General features: G+C 34.8%; 2 protein-coding genes across 4 annotated transcripts in view; one reads left to right on the top strand and one right to left on the bottom strand.

Annotated features, from left to right (window-relative positions):
* LOC148599784 (zinc metalloproteinase nas-13-like) overlaps window positions 1-3,693 on the top strand; it is a 33,488-nt gene extending 29,795 nt beyond the window's left edge. The window contains exons 13-15 of the mRNA XM_088558680.1: window positions 1,927-2,055; window positions 2,542-2,666; window positions 3,582-3,693. Of these exons, the coding sequence (XP_088414806.1) occupies window positions 1,927-2,055; window positions 2,542-2,666 (254 nt within the window). The 3' untranslated portion in view covers window positions 3,582-3,693. The remainder of the gene's footprint in view (window positions 1-1,926; window positions 2,056-2,541; window positions 2,667-3,581) is intronic.
* Window positions 3,694-4,839: 1,146 nt separating this feature from the next.
* On the bottom strand, window positions 4,840-14,590 carry LOC148599783 (uncharacterized). 3 transcript variants are annotated; one of them, XM_088557573.1, is made up of 7 exons: window positions 14,500-14,590; window positions 13,436-13,493; window positions 12,471-12,569; window positions 10,878-10,934; window positions 8,997-9,190; window positions 8,150-8,266; window positions 4,840-4,957 (listed from the first exon to the last, which is right to left on the bottom strand). In XM_088557573.1, the coding sequence occupies exons 1-7, from the start codon at window positions 14,536-14,538 to the stop codon at window positions 4,865-4,867; spliced, it is 657 nt and encodes a 218-aa protein (XP_088413699.1). In that variant the 5' UTR covers window positions 14,539-14,590; the 3' UTR covers window positions 4,840-4,864. The 3 variants fall into 3 exon arrangements, with proteins under 3 accessions (XP_088413699.1, XP_088413700.1, XP_088413701.1); XM_088557574.1 differs by having other exon boundaries at window positions 14,414-14,543; XM_088557575.1 differs by having other exon boundaries at window positions 14,496-14,514.
* Window positions 14,591-15,726: the final 1,136 nt, after the last annotated feature.

Raw genomic sequence — 15,726 nt, 5'->3', positions numbered from 1 at the left:
ATTTTGGTTAAGATATTTTATTAGTCGGCTACGAAGATTCCAGATATTTGTAAAATTATCGATCAAACAGTTCCAGGTTCGGTATTGAAAGCAGGGTTTTATCACCGGAAGTAGTTTTTTTAAAGTGTCCAAGTAGTTCCGATCCAATAATATTGATGTCTTTCAAATGTTTTGTAAAGGCAGATTTTTTAGAATATCTAAAGATTCAATAGAACTTGATATAGTGGTTGAAAGTTTCTCAATAGACCCTTTTGTGGTAACTGTAGTATAGTCGATAAGCATGCCTAGAGCATGCCCAATAAACACTTCCGCGAGGAAAATTCTTTTGGTCCACCCAAGCCCTACCTCCCGGAAGTATACATTGAGCATGCTCACTAACTTACCACAAAAAAGGTCTATTGCCAGTATGATGAATTTTAAGACAATTTTCTATATATTTAAGAGGAACCTTTGCTCGCTTATTAAAAAGTTGAGGCAACCAAGGCTAAACTTCAGCCTCAAGAGTGCAACCTTCGATGTATGGTCTTTATGTGCATCTATTGTTACTGAGAGCTAATATTAACAAATACGTCGGTAGGCTGAATTTAATACCATCACTGCCAACCTATATAAAACGTGACTAACATCAGCCTAAAGCTCAGCGTTATACGAAGGATTTAATCTATTTTAATCTTCAAAAATGATTTATTTATCTTTGTGTTTTCACATAAAGTGTCTCAACTATATATGGGAACATTTTTATATGTACATAACATTTTGAGCTTTTTTCTTGTGTGTGTATTTTTCCCCTGGCTGGCTGGTTAGTTTTCACAAAATCAGTTGACGTAAAAAAATAAAGAAAAACAAGATACAGGCTAATTAGCAGGAAATATATTGTTAGTAACAAATTGTGTTTGTCTGAAGAGGCACCGTAACCATTCAACCATATTTGTTTATGTAATTAAATATTTCAATAGTATTTCATCTTTTGTTTATATATATATATATATATATATATATATATATATATATATATATATATATATATATATATATATATATATATATATATATATATATATATATATGATAAATGCTATTGAAACAGTAAAACCTTAAAAATATGTATACAGCAGACACTTTTTGAAGTCCCTTCGTGCCAGTTTAAGGAGTTAGACCTACGGTAAGGGACACAACTCTTACAAGTCATTGTAACGTTTGTATTCAGCATTTCACATCAATCCCATGTAAGCATCAAAGTAACTTGGACTGATTTCATTCGGTTTCAAAAGCTAGAAAGCTTGAGGAGCTTTAGTGAAATTGAATAAGATATAAACATATCACTGATTTCAAGAATTACGTCCCTTACCCGAGGTCTACCTCCTTAAATGTATTTTGAACCTGTGAAGTCCGAACAAATTACATAGTCAAAAAGGGGTTCCGACCGTTTGTTGGAGTCATATCCCCCTTTTGATGTTAATTTCATGAAAAATTATACCCTGAAACCCCCTTGTTCAAAATCCGCCTTCCAAGCCTTCCAATTGGTAGGTGTTATGATGAATCACCGCTGAATATCGCAGGCCCGTTTGTTATTTATAGTTGAATAACTTGGGGTGATATTTTGTTGTATTCGATATCCACTCATTATTACCATTTTAAAACACCATACAAACAACATAGTGTTTTCACATCATGGACATATCTAATTGCCATGTGCATGTTTTTCACTCATTTTTTTTAAATTATTTTTTAGACTTTTTAGTCCTAATCGTAAGTTTTCACATCCGTAAGTAAAGTTAATGAAAATCATGACAAATTGAATACTTTTTTAGGTGTATAAAAATAAAGAACGTATCTTGCACTTTTATAAATCACTTCTAAATAAACGGTCATTGCTAAAATGCAAACAGTATACCACTTATTGGTTATTCTTTGCCTTTATTTCAGAAGTTTGTGAGGATAAAAGTGTCCACTGTGGATACTGGGCCGGGATCGGAGAATGCACTGCTAACCCTGCCTACATGTTGACGGCATGCAAAAAGTCTTGCGATTCATGTGATAGCGGTGGCTCAGATAGTGCGTAAAATTGAGGCTTTAACTTTTTGTCAGGGATTTTAATGATTTAATCTTTGCTGTTTTATTTTGATTGACGCGACTGGAACCATAAGGAGGTAATGTATAAAGGAAGGAAAGCACTAACTGGTGGCTACGTACGACCCGCTACAAAAACACTGTTATTGCATAGTCATTTTTTTCTTACAATCTTCTAAAATTGGTCAGTTGAGAAGAATCATGCATGCTTGCAATATTGGTTCTATCCTATTTTTTCACAAATCAATTTACATCATATACGTAAATCAATAGTTACACGTGTAGGAGTCAACTCAGAAACAGTGGTGATGTAATTTGCTGCTTCAAAATGTAGGTCATAAGATCAAAAGCTCCATACAATGTAGCACACATTGCCATTGTTGCGTTTTTTTACCAGTCAAAATCATCGTTACATCTAATGTTCGTAGTGTTGTATTGTTCTGATTAGTAATTTTGTGCTTTTATGTCTAGGTCCCACACAATGTCAAGATCAAAGCACTCATTGTGATGCCTGGAAGAATTTTGGATATTGCACATCTACCTACGTTGCATACATGTCAGAAAACTGCCGGCGATCTTGTGGACTGTGTTCCTAAGTATGATTAGTTCATATTTTGTCGAAGAATTTAGATATACATGTAGTTACATTTGTCTCAAATTTGCATGATATACCACGAGCAAGTATTTCTAAATAGAAGAGGATGCAAACCATACCAGTGCACCTGATCCATATTTCCGGATTGTGTTCAGCCCTTTCGTGGAACCAAGTACATTCTTGTAGTTACATGTATTTAATCAACCAACCATCCTATCGATTTTGTAAATAAAATATTGAAGTAGTTTCTGTACATTAATCAATCCAGCAACTTAAAAAAAGTCACATTTCTGTCACAAAAACAAATAAAAAAATGTAGGAATTATGGGATTCTCAACAGGAATGGGAAAACAAGACAACATTTACAGTAAAACCTGTCTATTCCGAACCCGGAAAATGGAAAACCTGTCTAAACTAGACATTTCTAATTATCCTAAAACTCGGTTTTAATGTGTTGTGATCCTTTGTAAACCGGAAACCTGTCTAAATAGAACCGAACCATTTTCAAAGTCGAAGGAGTTCAGTTTAGACAAATTTTACTGTACAAGTGGCAGTCGTGACACAGAATGTTCTTATAGTTGGATCAACATGTTCAAAAAATAAATACGATCTGTAAAATTTCATGTCTTTGCGTACAGACCATCTAATCTAAAAAAAATGGGAACACAGGTTTTTGCAGATGATCAAAATGTGCACTGTTAGCAAACTTAAAAAGAAAAAAAAATATGCCTACAATGTGTACACATTATACACGTAAATGCCTGCAACTCTCATTGACAGGAAATGTTTGACGTAAGTACAACATGCTTCGTGGTGATATGCTTAATGACAAACATTTAAAAAATATTGAAAGACAAAAATTTTCTTTCAAATAGTACTAGAGCATCTTAAATATTAGTTTTTTGACGTATTTCAGGCTGGTGGACAGACGTCAGACCAAACTCAGTAGGGCTTATAGAGAATTGAATCAGGAGACATGATCTTACCTGGAATAATATTAATAAACCAATAAAGTTACGACAAAATAATCATGTTTTTTTATCTAGTCAGATATGGCACCGAGTTGCTCCTAAAATGTTACGTCTTTGGTAGACCGGAGAGGAGAAAAAAACTATGACACGGAGAACAAATCGTTTCTTATGGTGCAGACGATCCACGAGTACGTAGGAATGGAATGTCAATGTGTCACATACGCAAAAGTAACACACACCACGTATTTTCAAGGTCAAGTTAATTGTTTAACAACGATAAAGAAAAATGCCCGTTTAAGGTTACACTGGATGACAAAATAGGATAGTTAGGTAAAACCATTTTATTTTGTAGACGCCCCGTGCAGGTCCGGGTGTTAAAAGAATAGGCCTGCAGCAGCGCTAAGCTTGTCGTATAAGGCGACTAAATAGTGCTCAGAAACTTAGCCGGGGTCTAGGCGCTCTGCCTACAGAGCAACTGGGATGTGTGCCCGAGGTGGTGGAATGGGGTACCCCTGGCGTGTTACATGCTGGGATCGTCAGGCTATAATACGGAAAACCTGACCGCAAACCATAGTGGTGCACCGTGTTGGGTAAGATGCCACGTTCCTCGCACGTTAAAGAACCCTGCTGTGGTATTCGATAGTAGGAACCTTTTCGCTCCGCCACAGGAGGCTAAATTGCCCGACCTTACCCATCCCCTCCTTTTCCAGTGGCAATCAAAATTTATCGACCCTATTATCCTTGTGACCCATCCTTTTTTTTTTCATTCCATGTTCATTTTATCATCCATTTCATGTTCATTGTCTGAATATAGCTGAAATATTGCTGCTCGGACGTTAAACCCCAACAAACAAATATTTTGTAGATACTTTGGGGGAGATTTCTTGACTTTAAACTTATAGTACACAACTAAAAATTAAAGTTAAGCGAGATGCTATAAAAATGCCAACAAAATGCGCTAAGGTAGGCAGAAAAAATGAGGGATGTAGGGTAATCTAAAACAGACATTTTGTTTTCTTTGCCTTAAAAGCATGTAATCTGAATACATGTATGTACAGATATAGTGCACACCCGTCAACTAAGTCATTAATGATACGACAGACACTCTGGTGGGCTTACTGGCAAAGTTCCTGCAACAAAATGCTTTACAGTCATATTCACATCCACTCTCTTCTTAGGCGACTCACCAAGCATAACCATACATTTGAATAATCATGTTTATTTCAATCTAAACCCACGTTAGTGCATAAATCTTTGACAGTCCGTTTAAATCTTTAACATGATAGACTCGTGGTGTGTTTTCACAGTTTTGATAGAAAACCTGAAAAAGAAATAAAAGCACGTTTGTGAGAGAGTAATCAAGGGAACCAATGTTATAGCGGTAATCAAAAGAATGCAATCCAGGGACAAAGACCAGACATGGAAACAGACATACACAACAAAGAACATAAAGTAACTAAAATCATACATACATAGTAACAAAAGTAAATGAGCAACTCGGACTCCATTAAAAACTGGGAGCATGGACCAGGTGCACCGGTAGGGTAAACGTCCTCTGTTTTTTCTAGAAACACCCGCATTCACTATATTTTTTATATAGTGTTTATATAAAGATTCTCCTTTAGTTATGAGGGATATAAATTATTTATCATATACATGTACATGTATATAGCAGTAATTTATCGAATGTTCCCCGTGTAAAAGATTCGCTCGATAATTCACGCTGAAATAAATTCGGTAATTTCACACTCAGACTTTCTCCCGCCAAAATGTCATTACACGAATAGCAATCCGCCGATCACAAAAAAAAATGAAGCTTATGTTGAAAATAGCAAAAGAATATGCAGAAAAGCAGAAAATCTATACAAGAAATTATTATAGGATAATCCATGACTACTGAATATCCTGAAAAACCAAAATATAATCACCATCACCAAGACGGTCTATTAAGGAACTCGTGCCGGGCGGCGGAAAAAGGTTAACTTTAGGCGTTCTTCGGTCCTCGTGATCATGTTAAAATACTAGTTTTATCTTAGAGTTTTTCAAAGTTATTGACGGCTAGCTTCCATGCGGGCTGGTATCGACGGCTAGCTTCACACTGTTTACTTCCAATCCTCTTGTGCTATTTAAGATTGAAATTTTAGTCGTCCAAGAAACCGTTTTAGTTTTTTAAAATAAATATTGGGGAAAATTATTGTTATTTAACATTCTTTCAACGACACTTCCGGATAATAAACTTGTACGTAGAAGTTGCCGTAAAGCTTTCAGCCCTCGCTGCAGCGTGAGCTGTGCTTGTTCTAGTGTCTGTAAGTCTCGTTATATTTTAATTGCAATGCAAAATTTCCTAGTTAATGCATTTTGTTCTAACGCTTTTATCATGTAGAAATAGATATGTGTCATTTTTTATGGGTACTTTTACATGAAAAGATTGCTCTGAGTGTAAAAAATTTAATCTCTATGCATTTGAATGGTAGACTCGTACCCATACTCATGAAACCATGTAGTCACATGACGAGACTTGCATACCCTATAGTAATGAGGTGAACGACCTAAGGAAGGACAAACATGACTTGTGATACGAAATTATCTTCTAATTTGAATTTGCATTTGAGTTCATTTGAAAACTTGTTAACCACCTTACTCTATATTCACAATAATCGATCAGAATTAGAAACAAGTGGCCATGGGAAAAGTGTTCCCTACGAAGGGACCAATTACCGGTACATGTACATGTGCATCTAATAGCACCCTACATACAGAGGTCGAACAGTTTCGGAATGAAATCATAGTGTTGTATTGTCCTTGTTTTGAAGACGATCAAACCTTTTAAATACAGCTAGAGTTTACAAAGAAAAAATATTAGTTATAACGTCATAATAGAATCATAACTTACGCCTTATTTTACACTTTCGTCATAACAGAATCATAACTTACGACTTATTTTACACTTTCGTCATAATAGAATCATAACTTAGCCCTTATTTACACTTTCGTCATAACAGAATCATAACTTACGACTTATTTTACACTTTCGTTTGATCTGTTTTTGATTTGTTTGTTTTGGTTTTGTTTTAAATTCTTTTTTTTTTGTATGTAAGAAAGAGTAACCACGGAAACCAAGATTCTGGCGGAAATAAAAAAAATCTTATTTAAAACATATTTATTAAGTAATTTGCATATTTTAACATCAAACCAAAAACAGAATGAAACAAACATTAGCAAATTAATCACAGGATTCAGAAACAAGACTTAAAGTCTTATATCAATCCGTATCCTGAAATCATGAATAATTATATCATATACCATAGCTCAAGGAAGTAATGCTCTTGACTAGTGCTTATAACGTGCATTTGGTGAGTTTGGTGCAAAGTGAAGAGGTTGATATTTAATGCTCTATGTATTTACTCAGATCATAAGGAATTATCAAAATTATTCAAAAAAAGTAACTGTGTAATTTAGGTTGTTAATTTGAAGGGTTTGCTCTGTATCAAAAATTTAGAACCTCGGTAAACATTTCAAGGTTACACTCATCAGACATGTCATCTGATCCAAATAGGATAATATTTGTAGTCAGTTGATCAGGAGGTTGAAGTGCTGAGATATGTTGTCTCCTTAGCGACTGATATAATGGAGAAAAGAGTAAGAAGTGATTCGCAGATTTTATTTCGCCGGTATAATGGGGATAGGATGATGTCTTTGTCGAATAGGTCTTTATATAGCTCGCTACACTGAAGATGAAGTCTGACATGCAGGAAATATAATGAATCTTATTATATAATAATTCAGGGACAAAGACCAGACGTAGAAAACAGACACACACAATTAACAAAGAACATAAAATAACCAAAATAATACGTACAAAGCAACAAAAATAAATGAGCGACTCGGCTCCATTAAAAACTCCGAGCATGGACCAGGTGTAACGGTAGGGTAATCGTCCTCTGCTTTTCTAGAAACACCCGCCGAGCTAGCTGCTCATAAAAAGTCAAGTCCGGGTTATTACCGTAGACGAAAGAGGGAAATCGGGCCTTGTTGCAAGAGTATCTAATAACATGAAAGCTTCCTAAATTCTCGAATAGAGTTAATGGAACATTTTTAAAAATTATTCTAAGCACCAATTCTATTGTCGTATATACATGTATAAATGTTTTCAGTAGTTTGATCTTTCCACAAATCAAGTTTCAACCAATCAGCTAGCTAGAATTATGAGGAAATACTCAATGATTCGAAAATCTCATTTTAAAAATTTTATGAATTTCAAAACGGACCCATTGACCTGAGAAGTGCCTTGCGTATTCATATACATGTATGAACTAAATTACCGGAGTGACACGAAGTTATTAATTCCGAAGTGGTCATCGGGTCGGTAGTTAACACCAAAAGAAGGGCTCTCGGGGTTGGCTCCCTTCCCTTCTATTAATTTCTATATCCACCGGACTTAGCACGAATAAAGATGGTTTTTAATAGAAGAACTTGAGAACTTTTGCGCTTTGAACCAAAAGGAATTTCTTACCCGTATTTCTGATTCAGAGCAGGAAATCATAATCGATGGCACTTTTGTATTACCATCATGATAGAATACTGGTGTAAATGGTTTAATATTAGTTGAACATTTTCTATTTTGCCAGACCTGAAAAAATATAATTTTACGCATGTATTATAATCGTGATGTGTTATTACATGTATATGCATAAATTTGAACCTCAGTTACAAAGACATATATTTAAAATGAAATAGTTCACTGCATTTTGATCCTATATAAAATATGCGACGTCCAATAATGAAGTGTGTTTCATCTTAATTGTTACTCCTACAAGGTAAGAGGTTGGGATTCCATTCCTCCATTCACGGATTCATCCGCGGATTGCTAATATATCTTCTCTCAATTGAAAATGACGACGTTTATTTTTATGCACAAAACATTTCCGAACATGTTAAAAACGGAGTTCATGCATACATAATTACAGAACGACATGCATGATTTAATTAAATTATATTTGATCGTTTACTTTTTTTTTTAAATATTCAATAGATCAGTGTTGTACTGCGAAAAAATGCAAAACCGGAAATTGGTAAAAATAAGAATAAAAGTACGATTAAAATAACTCGTTTCGTAATAAGTCTATGAGCATGCACAATTTACACTTCCGCTTAAGCAGAAATAAAGAACTTTCCTCGAGGAAGTGTATCATTAACTATCCCTAAGTCAGCACAAAAGGGTATATTGGTATTATTCGAATTCGGAAAAAAACACGATTCCGTTCTTAAGCACAAGAAAATTACATCTGAAGTTCCATGTACAATGTAATATCAAGTTTCTTCTCGAACATTTTTCATAATAATATTAACACCCTACATACATGTTCTCCGTCAATCCATTTTGAACTATGAGGTGCTTTACACAGCGACATGACTAGTGCGTCGTAATCATGATGGCTACCATCATCACATCGATGCCCGGATGTATTGTTTACATACTGCATGCGGGCAACTGCATCAAACACAACTAACTCGTTACAATGACTTGAGTGAGTTACAGGAGGCTTTGTTGGTTCTAAAACGACAATAGAGTATGTACATTTTTTAAGTCTCGTCACGTGACTCCGTGGTTTTATGACAATAGGTCCTCGTCTACTTTTCAAATATATAACGTTTCGTCATTAACATAGCATTGAGTTCAATATAATACGCAAAATATCTTTTTCTGTAAAAATACTGATTAAAAAATGACAGTTCTGCACGATAAAAATGTTATGAAAAGCATTACATAGAAGATTTCGCATTGTGATTCAGCGTTTCGATTTCCCGGAAGTGAACCATAAAATACATGAAACTAGAACGATACTTACATGTATAAACCCTATTTGGTACTTAGTCTAATGTGTGAGAACATTGTTATATGTATTGACATTTCTTTTAATGAGACACGTGCATTATCGTAGCGTCAAGTGAAAATATTTAAACTATGTATATTGCACAAACATTCATGTTTACATGTAAGTAGCAATCATCATAAAAATCAGACAGGGGGTGATTCATGCAAGTCAAAATCCCACAAAAGTTACTTTTATTTCTTTTTCAGAAACAGTTACAAACCACGGAAACAATCAAAGTTTATCATTAATTTTGGCTGTTGCATTTCGAGATAAAAAACATATTGATTGTATATGAATATGGCACTTAGGAAGAGTTATTGTTCTTGATCTGGTTTGATTTGGTTTATGCGAGTGGTAAATGAATGTAAGGTTTTCTCAAAAGTACAGATTTGAATACAAAATTAGGACTATTGTTATGCAAGATATGAATAAGCAGACCAAAAAAGCATCATTAGTTCGGAGGGATTTTTACACCATGATTCACCTCTACCATATGCAGGATCTGAATTTTACATGGACTAGTACCTACTAATTTCGAAATGTTTTACTCTTGAAAACGGGAAAATGAGAGGATATTTAGTCTTAATACAATTTTCAAGTTTTTGTTTCTCCTTATTCATTAGGATCAATGACAGAAACAACTACTTTAATTGTATAAGGAGAGCATTCACTTGTGGACCAGGCATTGCTTGTCAATATCCCACATTATTCTTTATAAACAACATTGGTAACTACTAATTATGACGAGAATACGTCAAACAACAACCCCACCAGGATGAAAATTAAAGGTTAGCCCAAGAAGACCCAAGGGTCTTCAATGAACGATGAGGAAGCCTCAGGACAATGTGGCGGTGTTAAATTATTTTGATGTGATCACAACCCTCCCCTTTTAGCCCTTAACACACGTAAAAAAGCTATGAGCCTCTTGTTAAAACAGAAATTAAAAACTGATGATAAGTTGCATAAATGCACTAACAAACTAACAGTTAATTGACATGCTAGCTGTAGACCAGTTTAAGACTATAAAATGTATGTCCTCATCGTATGCAATAAGGACTACATGTACTAGCAGTTGACAGACATGCCAGCTCAAGGCCGGTTTAAAGCTACAAAATGCAATGTCCTCATCGTATGCAATAAGGACTACATGTACTAGCAGTTGACAGACATGCCAGCTCAAGGCCGGTTTAAAGCTACAAAATGCAATGTCCTCATCGTATGCAATAAGGACTACATGTACTAGCAGTTGACAGACATGCCAGCTCAAGGCCGGTTTAAAGCTACAAAATGCAATGTCCTCATCGTATGCAATTCAATGTACATATACATTCCTCGCATTTCTGCTTTTATTTTTATAAAACATACCGGGGCAGTGACTGTCTATATCTTTGTCTGCGCATTTACCACCACACAAGAAACAACCTGGTTAAAAAAACAAATAAGAAAAATTGGACAAAACAAGATAAAATTGAAATGAAAATACTACAATTACCACATGTATTTAGTAGCAGTTCAGAGACCCTATTCTTAGCTCGTGTCGTTATTTATTAGAACATTATGCCCGACAATATTCATTGTTATACATTTGTACATGTACACGAATTCGTTTTAAATTACACGGTGAGGAAACATTATAAGTATCAGGCCAGGGTTTAATAATAAAAAAAAACCTCCAACTGAAATTTTCCTCAATCCTTTAGCGTTCCCCAAAATCTTCAATTTCATGGCAGGGGTTTGATTGGTTAAAATTCAAGATGAGAAAAGATTTGAGTAAAATAAAATTTCCCATTTGAGATTATGAAAGTATCGCAATTTTAGGCAACAGTAATGAAAGTGCTGCATTTTTCGGCATCAATATACTAATGTGTCGCATCTCTAGGTGATAAAACTGGAATGTCGCATATATTAAGGCAATAGAACCGAAAAGTCAATCTTTAAGCAATAGACAAGAAACTGTAGCATTTATTTTAATTGTCTGTTTATTTTGACAATTAAGGTTGTAGACCTGGGATAAGGGACATAACTCATGAAGTAAGTGATATGCTTGTATCATATTCAGTTTCATCAAAGTCTATCAAGCTTTCACTGGACACAGAATGAAATTGATCTAAGTTACTTTGATGCTAACATGACATTGATGTTATATGCTGAATACAAACGTTCCTTAGATTTGTAAGGTCTATCTCCTTAAATTGTCACTTTTTGACATAATTTTATGTCTTTGATTCTTACTTTTATTTTGTTTCAGGGTACGGATTATACAGTGTGAAAAGCACAAACTTTCATAAGTCATAATAGTGTACAAACTGGTAGCTGACCATGGTACAAAGACGAGGATTTTTCGTTCGAAATTTATGTGATGTGAGTTTCACTTATATTTTATTAAAAAAATTGTGTGGTCATACAGAATTCCCTTAAGATGAATTCCACGTTTACTCTGTCAAAATATTTGCTGATTTCAGTTGAAAAACATGAAAAATTTGTGTGCAAATTATACATGTGTATGAAATGATTTTGATTCTGTATCAGTTACGTCAAACATAAAAATCAACAAAATGTTGGGCCATAAGAATAATTCATTCCTTCAATTTGCTCTGATCTTGAGCTTGACTTCTTTACTTCTGTACGTATTATAGACTTAGATATGCAAGTCAAGTGAGTACATTAAACTACCCCATGTATATGTTAATTACATTTATGTATTGACATTTTGATCCAGAAATTTCTTCATACTAAGGGGCGTGTGATAAAAGCTTTGAAATAGCACATCTTGTACAGGATGTTGATTTTATGTACATTTTAAGATGTGTAACTTCAATACATGTACTTGTATCATGACAGTGTTAACTGGTCACATGAATGATTTTATAATTTTACCTTTTTTATCATAATAATAGTTTTATCAAATAAAATTTGTTTATTTGTAAGTTAAGCTATTCATAATAAAATCAAACATACTCCAATGATGATGGTTACACTTGCAATCATAGCAGCCTTTCCATGCCTTATCTCCTTCATTGCAGTCATAGTCATGTGGATCAAAATCGAACAAAAACCCTGCAATAAAAAGAATTTGAAATTAGTGCGTTGAGTTCGCTTTTACATCACGTAACATCGCTTAAGCATATCAACCTAATCGATGTAGCATACATCTTCGCATTTCATTGGATAAATTTGATAGCCGCCGTGAAATTTAAGGCTCCATTAGGGGCTTTGGTGTTCAGAATATTTTCAATTTATTTTTTGTACATTGAAAAATCTTTAAATGTATTGAATAATATTATTGGAATTAGTTTACTTGTCGAACCACAAACCATAGTTGTGCAATGTGTTTTGAAAGATGCCACTTTCCTCGCACGTTGAAGAACCCTGTTGTGGTATTCTATCCGAGTAGGAACCGTTTGTCACCGCCAGAGAGGGGTAAATTGCCTGACCCTACCAGTCTCTCCATATTTTCAGTGGCAATCAAAATTTGTCAACCCCATTATCCTAGTGTCCCATCCCATTTTTCATTTCATTATCATGTTCATTTTACAACCCAACTCATGTTCATCGCCTGGATACAGCTGACATATTGCTGCTTGGGTGTTCAACCCAAACAATCAACCAAATAAAATCTTAATCAGGTTGGGTATTAACAATTCGAAGAGAGTTCTTGTTTTACTACATCTAGCTACAGTAAGGAGTTGAATGGCAGACACTAAATGGTACTGAGATTTCTGACTAAACCTGCCGTTGCGCAACGAAACTTTTATGTATGTAGTTGTTTACGAAACTTCCTGTTAGATTTCATGAGATGCCGTAAGTAAACAATAAAATGCAGATCGGTCTTCGAATTTCAGTACGTTCTACATATGGGAAATTCCGGAAAGGAAAACAATAGTTACAAACCTATAATAGGTAGTACTAGTAAAAAACATTACCTTGAACAATACTGAACAAGACAATTGAAATAACACACACCAATAGAGTATTTCTCATCTATAAAAAGAGACATGTATGTCATACATAAAATATTGCATATATCAATTATATGTTTTTATTTTTATAGCACATGCCATGAATTAAACTGCATCAAAAATGTAGTTTCTTTGAGGGTTTATTTCGAACGAATTGGTGCTATAGCGTGCAATCTGAAAAATCCATATCGCATAGATGTTTATTTCAATACAAAAAAAAAAAAACATTTTCAATATCAATATTTACATGTATTTTCGCAATTGTGTTTCAATGGATTGGCTGATATGGATAGTTGACCTCGTGTGTTGACTACTATTGTGAGTTCAATACTTAATCATGTGAATAATGTGAATTCATTTTATTATTTACTGATGTAAATACTCAATGGAAAATAATCCAACTTATTGTAATTCTGTCGATCCACCATTGACAACACTGGGCGGATTCAGGAATTATAAAGAACTGCAGTGCGCGCGCACATTTACGCTCCAGCGATTTTCTTTCATTTCAACCTTTTCCAAGGGAGGCTGTGCGCTCGACACAACGAGCCTGGGTCCGTCTTTGCAAGAATGGCAACGTTTGAAGCAACAAAGACACAGAAATAACTATTATTTGAAAACATATGAGTGAATGATCGACCCGGACCCCACTGAAGGAATGCGACATTGCCCTCATGATTGATATCATGCATACTTTAAATTCCATGTCGGCTTTCTACCAATGTTTTTATGAAAAAAAAGTCGAACCCTATTCGTTCCAATTCTGACCAACATGATTGAATTACGTCGAGGATATTTGTTAAGGACAGCAGACGTCAGACGAAGAAGGAATGCAAACGAACCCGCATAGAATTTGGCACAGTCGTTGAGATAACAAAATGATTATACTTTTTATCAGGTTTGAAATGTATTTGCAATATTATATTGATTATGAATACATACTTTGTTCCTGCTTTTGTTCTGGTAGAAATTATAACAACAGCTCAGCTGTGCGATTATTGAGCTTCAAATAAGGAAAAAATACCTACGGTCTTTCTAAATACCAGAAGTAGATAAGAGAAAGGCATGTGTATGAACGTGACTGTCAAGGTTAGATAAATATCTCAAAATTATGACATTCCGATCATGAACTTATGTGGGCAATTTAGTTTGTATATTTACATCTGTGGTCACGTAGTTAACATTTCAAATGAGATTTCCACCCCTTTTAATGTTTTGAAACATAATAAATAAGAAACGGAGAAACCGGAAACAACAAAATCCTTCTACGAAAACAATCATCATGCTAACATAGTACAAAAAGACCCTTTGCGCGTTTTTTCTTCTTCTTTTTTTTGTGTGTGTGTTTTTTGTTTTGTTTTAAACATTGTACCACAATAGGCTTAGGAATATGCGATCTGTCGCATGGACAAATGGATAGCGATACGTTAAGTAACCATAATACATTGTACGTCTAGACAAATTAATGGACAGACGAAAGGGCAGTCAAGCGTTGTTAATCATACACCTATGTCTAGATATATGGACGGACGAACGGACACTGAAGCTTAACATATGACCTTAGAATCATTGAGGCTTAGCCTATGATCTTAGAATGACTGAGGCCTATCATATGACTTTGATAGAATTACTGATGTTTTACCAAAGACCTCAGATTCACTGCGGCTTACCCTATGACCTTAGAATCGCTGAGGGTCTGGTGCAGGCACAATGTAGGAGGAAAACGTAGGGGGAAAATTCAACTATTCCCGAATTGCGGAACAAAATTTTGTCAACATTTATCTCCCTTTGGAGCAGGTGTCTATTCGGAACACATAAGGTTTTCCATCCGATATCGACGATACTTTAGAAAATCTCGAAAGTCAAAAGGGAATTTCTCGTTCTACTGACCCTGCCATAAATTTTCTTTACACGGGATACAAATGAAAATCATCCTTATGTAACCTACCAACAAAATGAAACACCCTGTAAATTTTAGAAACACCGTTGTGTTTGTGTGCTGGGGATTCCATTTTCATTCGAGTTACCTCTTTTTTCTGCACCCGAATCCGAACATCGATTAGAGAGACTTCGAAATTATACCTGCTCTTACGGGAAGTAACTCTGCAAAAACAGGATAAAATCTTGCTGCATCCCGAGCTCAGGAAGTAGGGAATAATATATGTATCATAGTCTTTCATTTCTTTTGTTAAAGTTTATAAACCTTTGAAGCCATGCCATCTGGAAATATGTAGTAATAGGTCTATACAGTCATG

This window comes from Perna viridis, chromosome 13, assembly GCF_037379345.1.
Source record: "Perna viridis isolate PV_CMFRI_1.1 ecotype Kerala chromosome 13, ASM3737934v1, whole genome shotgun sequence".
Taxonomy (NCBI): domain Eukaryota; kingdom Metazoa; phylum Mollusca; class Bivalvia; order Mytilida; family Mytilidae; genus Perna; species Perna viridis.
This window is presented reverse-complemented; position numbering and strand designations above follow the sequence as displayed.

Excerpts from the sequence above, each read along its gene's own strand:
- LOC148599783 (XM_088557573.1), bottom strand. The coding sequence starts at position 14,538 with ATGCCTTTCTCTTATCTACTTCTGGTATTTAGAAAGACC. Across the intron at positions 10,935-12,470 it reads GTGTAACCATCATCATTGGA|GTTGTTTCTTGTGTGGTGGT; the intron begins GTATGTTTGATT and ends TTTTTTAACCAG. Across the intron at positions 9,191-10,877 it reads TATAGACAGTCACTGCCCCG|AACCAACAAAGCCTCCTGTA; the intron begins GTATGTTTTATA and ends TTGTCGTTTTAG.